This window comes from Cyprinodon variegatus, unplaced genomic scaffold (assembly GCF_000732505.1).
Source record: "Cyprinodon variegatus isolate N-32 unplaced genomic scaffold, C_variegatus-1.0 Scaffold62, whole genome shotgun sequence".
NCBI lineage: Eukaryota > Metazoa > Chordata > Actinopteri > Cyprinodontiformes > Cyprinodontidae > Cyprinodon > Cyprinodon variegatus.
Genome location: NW_015150515.1, coordinates 414,857 through 429,700, shown reverse-complemented (window position 1 = coordinate 429,700; position 14,844 = coordinate 414,857). Strand labels below are relative to the sequence as shown.

Below are 14,844 nucleotides of genomic sequence, written 5' to 3'. Positions count from 1 at the left end.
TTATCGGCTACATGAGTTGAACAACTATCGATATCAGGGAGACTTGGGATGTCTCTGTAGTTGTTGTTTGCTTTCTACAATAGTCTAAACAGTCTTTGTTGCACTGAAACTTGACAAACACTAATCAGCTTTGGTTTGGGTGTTCTATCTTTTGGATTAACCAATTTTTGTAATGTTTTGTTATTTTAGAGAAAAACTTTTTCTTTTTTTACTTCTGAAACATATGGGATTACAATGTTTTTGTATCTTTATTCTTTCTCATTTTTGTTAAATTCAGTGTTGCTCTTCCTTCTAGTTTTTTTTTGGCCGAAATAACAAATGTCAAGTTTCATTAACCAATTGCTTTTAGTGATGTTAGAAATGTTTTAGTTTTGTTCGACCAAAAAACTTGGAGCCTCTATGCATATATTTGGTAAATGTTTCTAATTTTTTACAAAGATCCCTAAAAAAATCTAAGCAACTGAGGAAAATCCTTTCAAATGTTCCATGTTACCAGTGCAACCCTCATTTCTTTTGTTTCTTTCTGTCACACCATCGTCTTCTTTAATTTTCCCCTTTCATTCCCTTTAAAACAGCAAATGCTTCCTGCAGTCACTCTACCTCTACATTGATATTCCACTCTCAATTTAGCCAAGAGACAGGCAGCAGTACAAGCTTCTTTTCTCACCAGAAGGCAATCTAAGATGGCCACAAAGAAAGGAGAGAGGTTTCATGAAATAAAAGAGATTCTGAAAGTTGAACAGAAGAAAAAACACAGGGGACAAAATAACCCTACATGCCAGGTAGGTCTCTTTTGGCATTACAGCAACACCATTTGTTTACTCGTTAATCAGCTGCAATAATTGATAAACAAGTGAATGGTAAGTGTGGTTCAAGGAAAAAAGTGACAGAATGACATCTCCATCTTGTCCAAGATGGTTTAAAAAGGCTTTGATGTTAATGATGCTAGTTTTAGTTGTATTACCTAAGGCTAATAAAAAATAATTTGTAGAAACTATTTTGTTTGGGTGGATCTCTTTTTCAGCGCTGTCAGAATTAAACTGAGCAGCACAAAAAAGCATCACTTCAAACAGCTAGTACCTATCCGGTGGCGATGAAGTTATCTGCATTCCTTAGCACTAATTACAAGTCATTTCATCACATGAGAGAAGCTACCAGATACTGAGTGTATTGATTATACTGAAAGTGATAATGCAACATTTATAAGCAACTGATAATGAGGGTTGAAGAGCTTTTCAACCGTACCCCCCACCCTGAGTACAAACGATCAAGATGGAGAGACCAATTCCTCAAGGCTACATGGAGAATTAGAGAATCCACAAGTAAGATGGGGAGACTCGAACACATGAAAGCAGAAGAGGAGGGAGATAAGTGCAAAGGGAGGAGAGGTAGGACTGTGAAGTGCTGACAGCAGGTAAAGGGTAAAGAGATAAGAGGAGTAAGGGAGTCACCTCAAGAGGAGCAGACAAGGAGTGAGGTGAAGGGAGGTGGAGAGCAGATGGCCTTAGGAAGAAAAGAAAAGAGAGGGTAGGAGGCAAGTTTGAAATATTTTCCCACAATGAAGAGAAACAAAAAGATGGATGAAGGTGAAAAATAAGGAGAAACCACAGATATGGAAATACAATGTGTCATTCAAGGAGACAGCCCGTGGTTTAAACCAGAACCAAGCTTGACATGAGCTGACAACCCGAGAGCAAAGGAAGGCAAGAGTAGGACAGTCGCCAGGAACAGAGAGGTGGGAAGGAATAAAAGGAGAAGAGAATAGGTGAGAAAAAGAAAGGAAAAAAAATACAGCCCAGAGCCAAGAGTCCATCTTTTATGTGATCCAGAACGTTGCATTTATAATAGATTCCTTCTTTCACAATAACTGTAGTTATAAAATAAATGTTAAATATACGCAATACTTAAAAACTGTCAATTATCTTCTTAAACAAAACCCAATAAAGTCTTGTCATTTAAAAAGCTAAAGATTTTAATTATCTTCACAAATAATGATATTATCAGGAGAAATATTATTTTTTTCCTATGGTTTAATGTTTCAATTAGGTTGGTTAAACCATGTTTTTCCACTACTGGTAATAGAGTATCAATAAATATGATTAAGTCCAATATTTTTGATGTCTGTTTGTACAACCTGTGTACTCAAGCTGTTACCTTGTTAACTGATGTACTGGACTAATATTAAAACAGCCCCTGACTGTGTGCAATGTCAAATATATTGCTAAAAGGGTAAATTCCTAAAAAAATAACAGGTTCCAGACTTACAGTACAAGTACTGGTAGATTTTTTAAGCATTATTAATATTAGGAGGCTTCTTTCTAAATATATATTATGGGACTAATATGCTATATTTAACACACGCACAAAGGATCTACCTGCCCAAAAGACAAATCAGCATCCTTGACTTTAACACATTTTATTTTTAGGTCGCACTTTGTTTATTGTTTATAAGTACAGAGCCAATACATAATTTATATTACCAAAGTACACTTATTTAAACAGGTACATTTGAATGCCTTTTAAAAATGTGTTTTTAGGGTATATCTCACCATTCTTCTGGGACAGCATTTATAAGGTCAGGAATAAAATGGTGAGCTGTATGGAGCCTCTACTTCAATAAAACATCCCATATGTTTTGACTCAGGTTGAAGTTGACTGTGTGTGGGCCAAGTTCTATTGTACAATCATTTTATTACTAAAGGGGCCTTATTGAAGCTGTCGCCACATTGTAAAATTCTTCAGAAGGTCTTAGTATGCTGCAGCATTACGAGTTCCATTCACTGGAACCAAGGGGTAGAGTCCAACATCTGATAGTAAAGCCACACACCATTATAGCCTCTGAATCAAACTTTACGCTTGACTCAGCTCTGTCAGGTGAGCTCCGTTCTTTTGGCAGCTGTAAAACCCAGACACTATCATCGGATCGCCAGAGGGAGAGACAAGAAGTGTCCTTTCAAATATCATCTTTCCAGAACTCTGCGGTCAAGTGGCAGCATGCTTTACACTCCATCTGATCCTTTGTATTGCATTTTGTACCGCAAGAATTTAATGCAGCTGCTCAGCCATGGAAACCCATTTCATGCTTTGTTCTTTGAGCTAATCTGAGGGCCACATGAAGGGATGGGAAGGTGGCAACTTCTAAGCATGATGCAACACAGGATCTGATGACCCCACTGAGGTGTGCAAGTAACTTTGCATTTGAACGTCTGATCATTTCTTTTAATTACCCAAATACCTTCAGTAATTTATCTAAATTCTGTTTTTAGTAAAAACTCAGGCCTCTTCTAAAGTTGCAAGGTTCTCCCTGCAATCTGTCATATGGAACATTGTAAGTTTTTTATTTATTTAGACTCTGTAGACTTTGTTTAACTTTGGTTAACACAACCATATTGATCAAACTAACACAAAGTAGACACAAAGAGACAAGTTCTTACCTTCCTTGCAGTACTTCCCCCTGAAGCGAGTGTGGGTACAGTCACACTGAACTTCTCCATACTGAATTGAACAGAACCCTCCGTTGAAACATGGGTTTTGTTTGGTGCAGAGGTACTCCAAGTCACTCTCAATGCCTTGGCTGTTTAACAGTGTAGGTGGCATCTCCCCCACCTTCAGATTGGTGATTAAGCCCATGAAGGGTGGTTCATACTTCACAGTGCTGGAGGTCAGAGCAGAGAGGCGCACGTCAAGAGGGATCCCACCCACGAAGAGATCACTGACCACTGCCATTTCCTTCCTCTTTGATTTGACTTGCGCCACTTTTGTCTCTCCATCTACCATTAGCAAAGTCTCACGAAAATTGCGGGTGAGCAAAACCATGTGCCAACGGTCATCATTCACTAGTGTCTCCATGTGTAGAATGGCTGGCTCGGCGCAGTGGATGGCAAAACGCAGTTGGAGACGTCCACCAGCAATCAGAAGCTCCAAGAAGTCACAGTTCCCACCGTCGTCGAGATAGAGCACCAAGGCTTGGCTGACATTGGTCTTCAGACTGAAGCTCAGCTCACCCACCGATCCAGCTTCCCAGCGCCCATAACGTGCATACTGGCCTGTTGCCCCACCAAATTCCAGCATGTCCACCGTAGCTAGCATGGTGAAAAAGGCCAAGGGCCACAGGGGCCAACATAGGAATCTTAACACCCTTGTCATACTAAAATTTGCTATTTTTCTCTTTTTTAATTTATTCTTGGCCCGATGAGCCACAGAGCCAAGCCCCAACTTCCCTTTAGATAAGCAATTAAAAAGATTTTTAAATGCTAAACAGGCAATATAAAACAGAGATGCTTGCAGGAACTTTCCTCCAATTATCCAGTCGGCAGTTTTTTCCTTCACTTCCAAAATGTTTTGGCTTGTCCTTATCCTGACTCTTTCCTTTGTCTCTCCATCAGTCGGTGTCTCTGATACTGACAAGTAGCAGGAGAGTAGAAGGGGGGAAATTATAATGGCAGACCCTTTAGTTCTGTGCCTTCGACTAAATGGTCACTAAAATGTAGATTTTGGGGAAACCTCCACAAACTTTGAGTTGAGACACACGTTTGGTGTTCTAAAACAGAAATAAATATAAAGTTGCAGCAGCTTTAAAAGGTGTCAGCTGCACTTTAAGCCTTGTTCATAATTTCCCCATGACGTCTCACTCCTCCAAAGCCTTAGGAAGATTTATGTAGGTGTTGGTCCCATGATTGTAGCAGCATCTGGGAACCTAGAGAAAAGGAAAAAAAAGGAAAACTGTAAAGATTTGCAAATACTGTCAAGAAACCTAAAAAAAAAAAATCATTTATCAATTCATTTTTTATAAAGGAAAGTACTGAAATATATTCAGTTGCGTTATGTCATTATTTAGCAATGTACTAAATTTCAGGGCAAGAGCAACATGGGTATAGAGCGATCATAGACCCATGCCATTACATATAAATACTTCATATTTATAAATCACCCTTTCACTGTGGCACACACAAACACACACACACCAGACATGCATTTGCAAACACACACATCATTAAACCCGATGTGATTCAGAGTGGAGTGCTGCCGAGTCAATAGCTTTGTGAATAGCAGATCTTGACCCTGGGGCTCAACCTGATCCCCAGCCATTAATTCTTGAGTGAGATTTAATTTCCATCACAGACCATCTAAAATTAAAGCAAGGCTCAACCCTGCTCCTGCTGTTTTTCTCTACCCTACACTCCTTCAACGTGACAGCAGAAATGCTGTTTGAATACAAGAGAAGAAAAGAAAAAAAAAAAAAAAAAGGGGGCATGATCTCAGAGAAACAAAATTGAACAGAATTGATTTAATCTTGAAGGGAAAACTTTAATTTGGGGAATTTGGTGTTCATGTTTGTTTAATATATCTTAGGATATATCTAAAGAAAAACATAGCTAATATAAACCTGAATACATTAATCTGGATCTAAAATCTTGGATGTAAAGTAGCTTTTCAAAGCACTCAATTTTAATTTAAAGTTAATGTCAATTATTAAAACTATTAAAACTTTTCTAACATTCCAAATATTAACATTATATGCTGATATTGTATTGAGTAAATATCGATAACTGTCAATACTTAAAGCTGCAATATCTGTATCATACAGTATTTGGAAGGAAAAAGTTGTACCGAGAAATCCCTAATGAAAACATTAAAAAGTCCTTAAAAAAATGGGACAGTTTTTATCAAGTATTTTTGAGCTACATATATATGGGTTGAGTAGTGTTGCTATTAAAGATAGACGTATACTGTATCGATCAGCTGATATTTTAGGTCAACATCAGTATTTTAGCACCTGCATTGTCAATTTGTCCATTTGTTATTCTTTGTTAATGTTTTCTTTGATTTGTTAATGATATAGACACAGTATTTGTTATTATGCTGTGATATTTATCATATAAATTGAGGAAGGGGAAACAATAAGAAGGTCCTTTATGCTAACGCTAATGATGGGTTGCTATATATTATTTCTGTATTTCTATAATTATTAACAAAATTAGCAAAAATTGAAAACAGCGTAAAATTCCTCTTCTTTTATTTATTAGAATGTATTTTTCTTTTTTCTAAAGCTGACAACAAATTAGCACAACGCATTCTTTAGAGACTGCAATTGATCTGAAACATTTGATCGTAAACTCTGACGGAATCCGATGCTTTTTTTTACTAAAGCCATTAACATAAGTTATTGATCTGTTGTGCTTGATCAGAGCTTTGTGCTAAAATTATTTTAGATCTGTGTCATCAGAAAAGCACAAAAGATTAAGTAGTTAGATTTAAAAAAAAAAAAAAAACACAAAAAAACCCAAAAGCTTACACCATGTGTCAGGCAATCCTACTGGATCGCTGTTAAAGCGCTATTTTATTATCGAGAATGGCTCCCCAAACCCCTTTCCATCAATAAATAAACATATGACTAAATAAATAAAAAGCTCCATCACAAAACTACTCAACACAATAGCCTGTATCTATACAGTGAAACACACACTTCTCAACACTCTTTCACATGGCTAGAAGAAGAGCTGCGTTTAAACAAATGAAAGGGAAGAAAAAACACGTATTCCCACATCTTGCAGAATAATTCCTAATCAATAATTAAAACAACCAAACAAACATCATAGCATGATCAAGCATATTTCATATCTATAAGAAATTATTGTTTTCACAGCTTAAAAACCTGATTTTTTTTGACAAAGATGAAAAATGTGATACTGTAAACACTTAAGTTTAGATTCCACAGGGAGTTTGTTTTGGTTTTGCTATGTTCCATTTTTTTAAGCCCATTAAATCTCTCTTTGAGGTTTCCTCCCAGGAGGAGCGATTTAATGGAGTGCGCACATAAAGGCAGTCAACTGGTAATGTGCATTGCTCGAATCATCTCATTTGGGTAAACCATCAGGTTGGAGTGTGACAGTGAGGAGGTCAAGTTAGGTTTGAAAGCTCATTAGAAAAACAGCTCATGAGTTTTACATCCTACATGGTTTAATAATGCAGGATTTTACCCTATTTAAGAGGTTTATAAACACCTACAACAATTTTTATATCATTTTACATTTGAAAATACTGTTTAATTGGAATAGAGTGTCTTTGAAAGGCAATTTATTCCTGTAGGAGAGATCAAATCAGCCTAGTTTATTTTGGGGTCTATGTGGGAAAGATCTTAATCTGCAATATCTATATTGATTTTCAGAAGATAGCAAGAAGATAGCAAATTTTCTCTTAAATACACGATTAACAGTTATAACAGCAACTCAAATGTAAAAGAAAAAAAAAACAAGAGCTAAATTATTCAATCAGCAAACTCTCCCTCTGATTAAGTTCTTAAGCATTGCTGAGACTGCATTTCTTCTTCTCTAATCATTTCTGCTTTTTTCAATACTCAGTCAATTCATCTTTATTTTTCCCTAATTAACCAGGGGATACTGGCAGGTTTAGCAAAAAGAATATTATATCTCAAAGGAAGATGAAAGATTACAGACTTTAGGTATCTAAAGCACAAAAGCATTGAATAGAACAACTAATGAGATGGGGCCACCAAACAGAAATTTAGTTAATTGGTTTGATGATAACCTTTAATAAATGTTAGACAATTCTGAGTGATGCTGCATGAAGACATTTTACTTATACCGTTGTTTACAAATCTTTTGTGATCACAATATTGCTCCCTTTTAGTTTTGACGATTACAAGTTGTAACAGTCGTAATTGTGTAGTGTCTCTTTAAGAGACTCTGGTATTGCTATGTGCCATTGCTTCTCTGTAAATAGGGTAAATACTCAGACTAGGGTTGCCAACTGTTCCTTGAAAAATTTTATCTTTCTGTATTTAGAAATAAAAGTACCTGTCCCGTATTTAGTGGAAAAGGAACATACTTTGTTCTGTATTACTGTGAGAGTAAAATGGAAAATCAAGAACGAGGGCACTTTAGATAAAAAAACTTATGGTAACGTTATTCCGGGGCCCTGTCCTGCATTGTAACCAATGAGCTGACAACATATATGTAACGATCGAGAATACCATCATCCCATTGGTCGAGCCAAGTGTTGCTCACGGAGAAGACAGTGGGAGACAACAGAGCAGTATGGCTATTAATTTAAATGCTGACACTGCTTTTGGGGTCGGTATACCTTCACATAGCGATACTCCTCCGACGAAAGAAAAAGGATGCAGAAATATAGGGAGGAATGGGAAAAAACCTGGGTGGAAAAAGTCTGTGATAATGAATATAAAGCTCACTGGGAAAAATTCATCAAACTCAATGCAGATTTGACTAAATAGTAGGAAAAGGTCCTACATCTAAGACCATGTAAAGTAACTACAGTAAACTATGCTGGTTTCCCTTCACAGGATCCATGAAAATGTCGACAGACTTTCTAAACTCAACTTCAACCCCAGTCGGCCTCAGCAGATGGCCTCTCACACTGAGCCTGGCTCTGCTGGAGGTTTCTTCCTGTTAAAAGGGAGTTTTTCCTCTCCACTGTCGCTACAAGCATGCTTAGTGTGAGGGATTGTATTTGAGTCAATGAGTCAATACAAATAACTGGTTTTCCTTAGATAGAAACTTTGTATCAATTTGACTGTATGATCTGGTTGAGATGCCTTGAGATGACATGTGTTGTGAATTTGGCGCTATATAAATAAACTGAATTGAAATTGAATTGAAATTAAACTTGACTTTTTAACTAAAAGGTGTATGCTTTCTTACAGACAGTGATATTCACTGTTTCTTTGAGGTTTTATATAGTTCATTTTATACCGAGCATTTTCTTTTTGTTTTGTCTGACAGGAATTCAGGGAACAGAAAAAAACTACAATATTGCTTAAATTAGAGAAAAATACCTGTATAAAGGTATATACTATTATAACAATTTGGTCTCACATTGATATTGGATAATAAAATTTCTGTTTGAATCAGAACACATTAAATTCTGTGAGGATGTAGAAATCAGAAGAGATGATGATGAGGAGGAAAAAACAGAGGAAGAGGGTAGAGTTAGCCAAAGGAGCTAGTGGATGCCGCTACCAGGAGATGCTAACGCAGATGGAGAGCTTTGCTACAAAGAGCTTTCTCAGATATATTAGAATGTGTGTTACACCAAGTGAAGGATTACACTGTCACTAAACAGTCATTTATTATCTTCAGAATTGATTTTGATTTCACATTAGCGTCTGCTAACGCTGCTAGCACTAGCTAAAATAGTGAACAGTAGAGCAGTAGAGTTTGTTTGGCCCCAGCATGCATTGCAAAGGTGACAAAAGGCCACCTCCACTGAGGAAAAATATAATTAATGACATTTTTAAGTGATTATGAGTTTTTAAATCTAACATTAAGGCCAACTTGATTAAACTAGTTGTATCAGGTAAAATCTTAGTTGTCAGCACCCCTGACCCTCCCTTAGTCATAATCAGTAATACCCTAATGTATGTTTGGGTAAATTAACTGCCCACTCCTGGGGTATTTCTGCAGCCACAATCTTGTTTTAGCATGAACAATTCTTTGACTTGGTTTTCCAAACCTGTCTCTAAAATCTTATGAGGAAAGATTATGCTCTCTTTTAAACTTTATGTTTGGGCTATAAAAAATATACCATAAAAAAAAGCAGTTAGAAAATTTACTGTGGAAGCAATCTTTACCCACTGTCATAAACTAACACCAAACATTTTGTCCTTACAAAGCTCCGTACCCCTCTGAATAACTTAGTGATGATGTGAGCCACCGTTGACCCATTTCCGTTCTCATCACCCCATGGGGAATGCTGGCATAATCTGGACAGATTCTGTTCCAGTCTGCAGTAACATTCAAACTGCAGTGCAAAGTGTCCCATTTCTTTTTTTTTTTATTTTCTAAACTTACACAAAGACTTTATGTTTTAGAGTAAACAAAAACTTTCACCTACTGTACGTTGCTTTTACTTCCCTCCCCATTAAACCCCCATTTTCCAATGGATTGTTTAAAGAAATATATGGATCAAACAAGTAAATTTTTAAGAAAAATCGTTCTATAAAGAATAGTATATTTTTGTTTATATACCGATTTGCTTGAGTTTGTTTGAGTTTTGAGAAACTGCATCTCTCCGGGAAATGCAAAAAATGTAATGTGCATGCATACATTTACAACACGCCTTGGCACAAAGGTGTTTTCATTATTAATCCAGCTCTTGCAGAGCTCCGCCTTGGCCCCAGGTCTTTAGATTCCCTACAGACCACTGCACACCTGTTGTATGGAGTTGTGCCAAGCTTTCATCTTCCTTCTTCGGCAAATATTCAGCCTACTGACAATCAGATTAAGCCCGCTTTGAATAATTCACTCCCCATCAGTGCTACAAAGAGTTCAGTGTGGTGCATCAACTACTCTGAACACATCATTTAGAATTGTAAATAAGACCATGACACTTTTCAAGTGTAATCAAATGACCAAGAAACTCAAACATTTACTCAGTAGAATGACCTAGACAAAGGAGAATAGAAATCTGGCTTAAAGAACAGTGTGTAAGTGTTAGCTTCCAATACAAGTGGGCACGCAAACAGCATATCCTAGGCAAAAGTCATTAATTTAGGCCTGAGAGAAGCCCACTGGTGTGTCATCAGTCAGCATGAAGCTGCTGCTGCTGCAACCACTAAGCTCTAATTAACCAGAGCTGCATGTGAATGTACTTTTAATATTTATGGTCCAAATGGAAAAAAAAAAATTAGTAAAAAGAAAAGTAGAAATAAAAAGACAGAGGACAGTTAAAGATGGACAATTTTGGATCTATATATGAGAAGATCAAATTAGTATAAATTTTCTGACCTACCGTACATCTTAAACAACTTCACCTATGTACAGTAATAGGAATATGAATGGTATTGATTGTTGTAAGGTATTACTGGTACATTGCAACACATTGACTCCTTTTTTCTTTTGTCAGTTTTCTTCAAGGTTAAAAAGTAGTAATGTTCTATTACTTCACTGTTTGCACTTACAGCACATTGGACGGGCGATGCAATACGCATACAGTTTACAACAGGTTGGCATTTCTAGAGGTTTCCCCTGTCTCTGCAGCAAGAAGTTGCTTAATTAAGAATATTGTAGACAGTATCATTTTAATGTAGACATTGATTCTCCCACAGAAATTTTTATTCTGGGGAAGAATCAATGTCGTGACATAAAAATGTTTCAAAAAGACAAAGAATTAACTCCCAGAGTTTCTTCAGGAAGGGGACCTTTTCCACTAAACTTGTTCCTAAACTACTGGCAGACCCAGGTTCAGGGAAATCAGCAGCCAATCAAAATGTAAGTAGCATGTTTAACTCTATTGAGATCATTTATGCTTTTCATATGTCATACTTTAAGCACAAAAACAGTATAAAGACAGTCCTCAAGGAGAATGCCATCAGATAAAGATCAGACAACAGAAGATGAGTGCATCTTATCTTATATTAGTCTATGCATCACTTTGAGCTGATTATGTTCCCCTGAATCCATAAGTGTTACATTAAACTCCGATCTTTAATATCATCTGTCATTTAATATTACCATGTGCTGTTAATGAATGTTACCCTAACCTTATTCTCTTGTTGATAAGACATCAGCTGTTTAGAATTGGAAATAGTTCCTAAATATTGCCATTTCAATTAAACAGTAATATTGGTACTGGAACTTAATTGGCTGCATGGTTTCTGTTAAAAAATGTTGCAGAACAGCTAAAACAAAGTTCAGGTTTAATAGCCTTATCGTTCTAAATCATTGCACTGGCTCCCCCTGAAATTACATGATTTATAATTTAACATAACAAAAAGCTGCAGCTGATGGAACTACAATTTCTGAAGCCAGAGTCAGTTACCTTGGCATCGCCTCACAATTAAAGATAATGAAAAGTCCACTCAGACGCTTCTTGTGAAAAACGTCAAAACGTGAAAATCTTAATGGTCAAATAGAATACATGGGCAAGTGTCGGTCAGTCAAACCTGGCATCACTTCCGTAAAGAAAGGTCTCATTGGTCAAATGACAGCAAGGTGCCTGGTGGCCACACAATAAATCTTCGCCATCAACCCAGCATGCATTGCGTAGATGAAAAAATACCCATCTCATGGGTGACAAATATATATAAGGATATATAATTTTTTTGTAATTATGAGTATTTACATATTACAAAAAAACGCTTCAGGTAATAGTGGAATTAAAACATATTTAGGCAAAGATATTCAACTAATCGCAGGTCCTGTGTTATAACTTACTGATGGGTGGAAAACAAGACAATCTAGTAGCTTGTGAGTTCATGTAACAAAATGTGAATACCAGCAAAAATATGTTTGCATTTATTAAGATTTTGAATCTCCACATTTTTGCATTTGTAAAAATAATTACAAGGTAATAAAATCTAAGACTTTGTCATGTCTTTCAGGTTTTCACATATATTGTTTAAAGGCTAAAATATATCCAAATGTTAATCTTATATATCATAATAATATGGAAATCCTGTTTTAGAATGAATAACATTTTATACACTACCAATGAGTTCAGTTTTAAATCTAAAATTAATTTCATAAGTGAGTAAGTATATTTAAGCTCAAGCTATGGGCTGAAATCTAAAGTGTAGTTATTTTGATTGCTTTAGTCAATAAAGTTGGAAAGGTTAAGTCTGGCTACAGAGTTCTGCATAAGAAAAAATAAATGTGTAAACTATATTAATGTTTTCAGGACAAATCTCTGATTCTCAACTTTTGCAACCTGTGTATTGCAAATGATTACTTTTTCAAACTTCTGTTGTATTTTAAGCTAAGAGCTGATTTATTGGGATGAATAAAAACAGAAAATATATACCTCAACTTACCATTGTGATGTAGACATAAAGACTTTGACTAAAGAAGTCTTTGGTCTCAATAGGAGAAGAACATTAAATGCATGAGAAAGCTTCCGTTCTGTCCATGAACACCACTTGAGTAGCGCTTATGTAACATTAACCTTTCATTGGGTATGTTTTAAAAATAGAAGTGCTATGTTTGAAGGCTACAGTGTGGCTTCATTGTAAGAAAATTATGGAGAAATTACAGAACAAAGGACAAGAATGAAGAACAGGCCTAAAGAGATCTGAAAGAGACAGAGCAAATACAAGCCGGAGGCAAACTAAGGTAATCAGTACCTACTCAGAAGAGTCCGCGAGTCATTTTAGCCAAGTGTGCTACCACTGAGGTGTGCAAGCTTTTCTTCAACATCATATTAGTGGCTTTGATCAGCTGAGAACTCCTGGAGACTGTTCCTGGCTGTTAGCGCTATCTGCTTTTACCTCTGATGAGATGTTAATGGAGTCAGATCAAGGGCTTAAGCCTTGATGTTAGCTCCACCACAGCAAGATTATTAGGGACTTTAGCAGGACTCTTTGTTGGCATTTTGGCCGTGACATCTTGACAGGCTGAATCATTGATGGGGCTGAGCTGCTTATGGACCCAAATCTCTGAGCTATACAATGAGGCCTTTCAGCTGAGTCTGAAGGGAAGACTTGCAGATCGCAGTTAGACATGAGGTGTACTGAAAGGCAAGAACATCTATGTTGATAAATTGATGTTTACTATCTCTGTAAAAATTCCTTACGTCTATCAATAAATCCTGTCAAAACAAACCGAGAGAAAGCCCTGCCTGAGTTCCTGACAGAAACAGTGAGATATTAAAGATTACACCTAAATTATTTACATTTACGAGGATAAAGACAGCCCCCCCTGTCATTATTTTAAAACATATGAAATGTTTTCATTACATATCCCATTGGGTGCACTTGTTTTGTGTCAAGCTGCAAAGCCCAAAATGGTGGGAGGAAAAAAAAAACATTCTCTCACAAGCATTAAAATTTTAATATTTAAACCTGAAGAGAAAATGCAAAATAAATAAATAAATAAAATGGTCTTCCTAGCTTGATACTAAACTTTTTATACTGAATTTCATTCCCCATCAGTTACCACTTCCATCTCTGGAATAATCCGGCAATCTAACTCAACTTTTTCATTCCTTTACTCCATTTCCTTTCATCTGTTTTTTTTTTAACCTTTCAGATCCACTATTATAGAATGACAATCTATAATAAAAACAATAAGGGGACCACTAGAATTTTCTAGATCTCTATAAGTATAAAATAATTTTCATGTGTCTCCTAGATTCTGACGTAAGCAATTATGCCACATTTGCCTAATAAGGCAATAGTAATGTACTCACTTGAATCAAATCTTATGCAATGATGAAATGAGCTAACAGACCCTGGGGGACAACAAAGTAACAGATCAGGTGAGGGTTTGATGGCATGTACATACTGAAGTTTCCAGAAACATTTCTGAACAACTGCCTAAAGTTTGGTGGATTATCACTGGCAATTTATTGGTGTTTCAACAGAGCTTATCTTTGGCATTGCAGAGGGCACAAGAAGCAAATAACATAAAGAGATGTGAGGGGAAAAATGTTCCCCCACTCATGTCAACAAGTTTCTGCTTTGACAAAAATCCTCAACTCCAATGATTCCTGCAGCTACACAGCCAGGATAATCATGACTAAAAGAATATGAGATCAAGACCTTGTCATGGTCAATCCAATGTCTACCACAAGGTCTAAAATTCAAATTCTTAAAGGCTGGTGTCCTGATACTTTTAGATATCTCTGCTTTAACATATCTCACTCCAGTATCAGTTTATCAGCAGAGCTCTTCAGAGCTTGGGCCTGACAGTTAGGCAACATCAAAAGTGCAATCACAGTTGCCATAGTAAGCGCTATTTAAATATTGCTGACACGCAGAACCAAGGACCACGAAGCAGTTTGCATTCTACCACCTCTTGATGTCCCTCGTCACTCACAGGAAATATACAGTTGCCCACAATTATTTGCATGACTGGGCATACAGGCACA

General features: G+C 36.5%; 1 protein-coding gene across 1 annotated transcript in view; it reads right to left on the bottom strand.

The window, feature by feature from the left end:
- Window positions 1-14,844, bottom strand: part of LOC107082797 (neurexin-1-like) — a 1,206,010-nt gene that overhangs the window by 1,062,940 nt on the left and 128,226 nt on the right. The window contains exon 2 of the mRNA XM_015371662.1: window positions 3,435-4,696. Within this exon, the coding sequence (XP_015227148.1) occupies window positions 3,435-4,146 (712 nt within the window). The 5' untranslated portion in view covers window positions 4,147-4,696. The remainder of the gene's footprint in view (window positions 1-3,434; window positions 4,697-14,844) is intronic.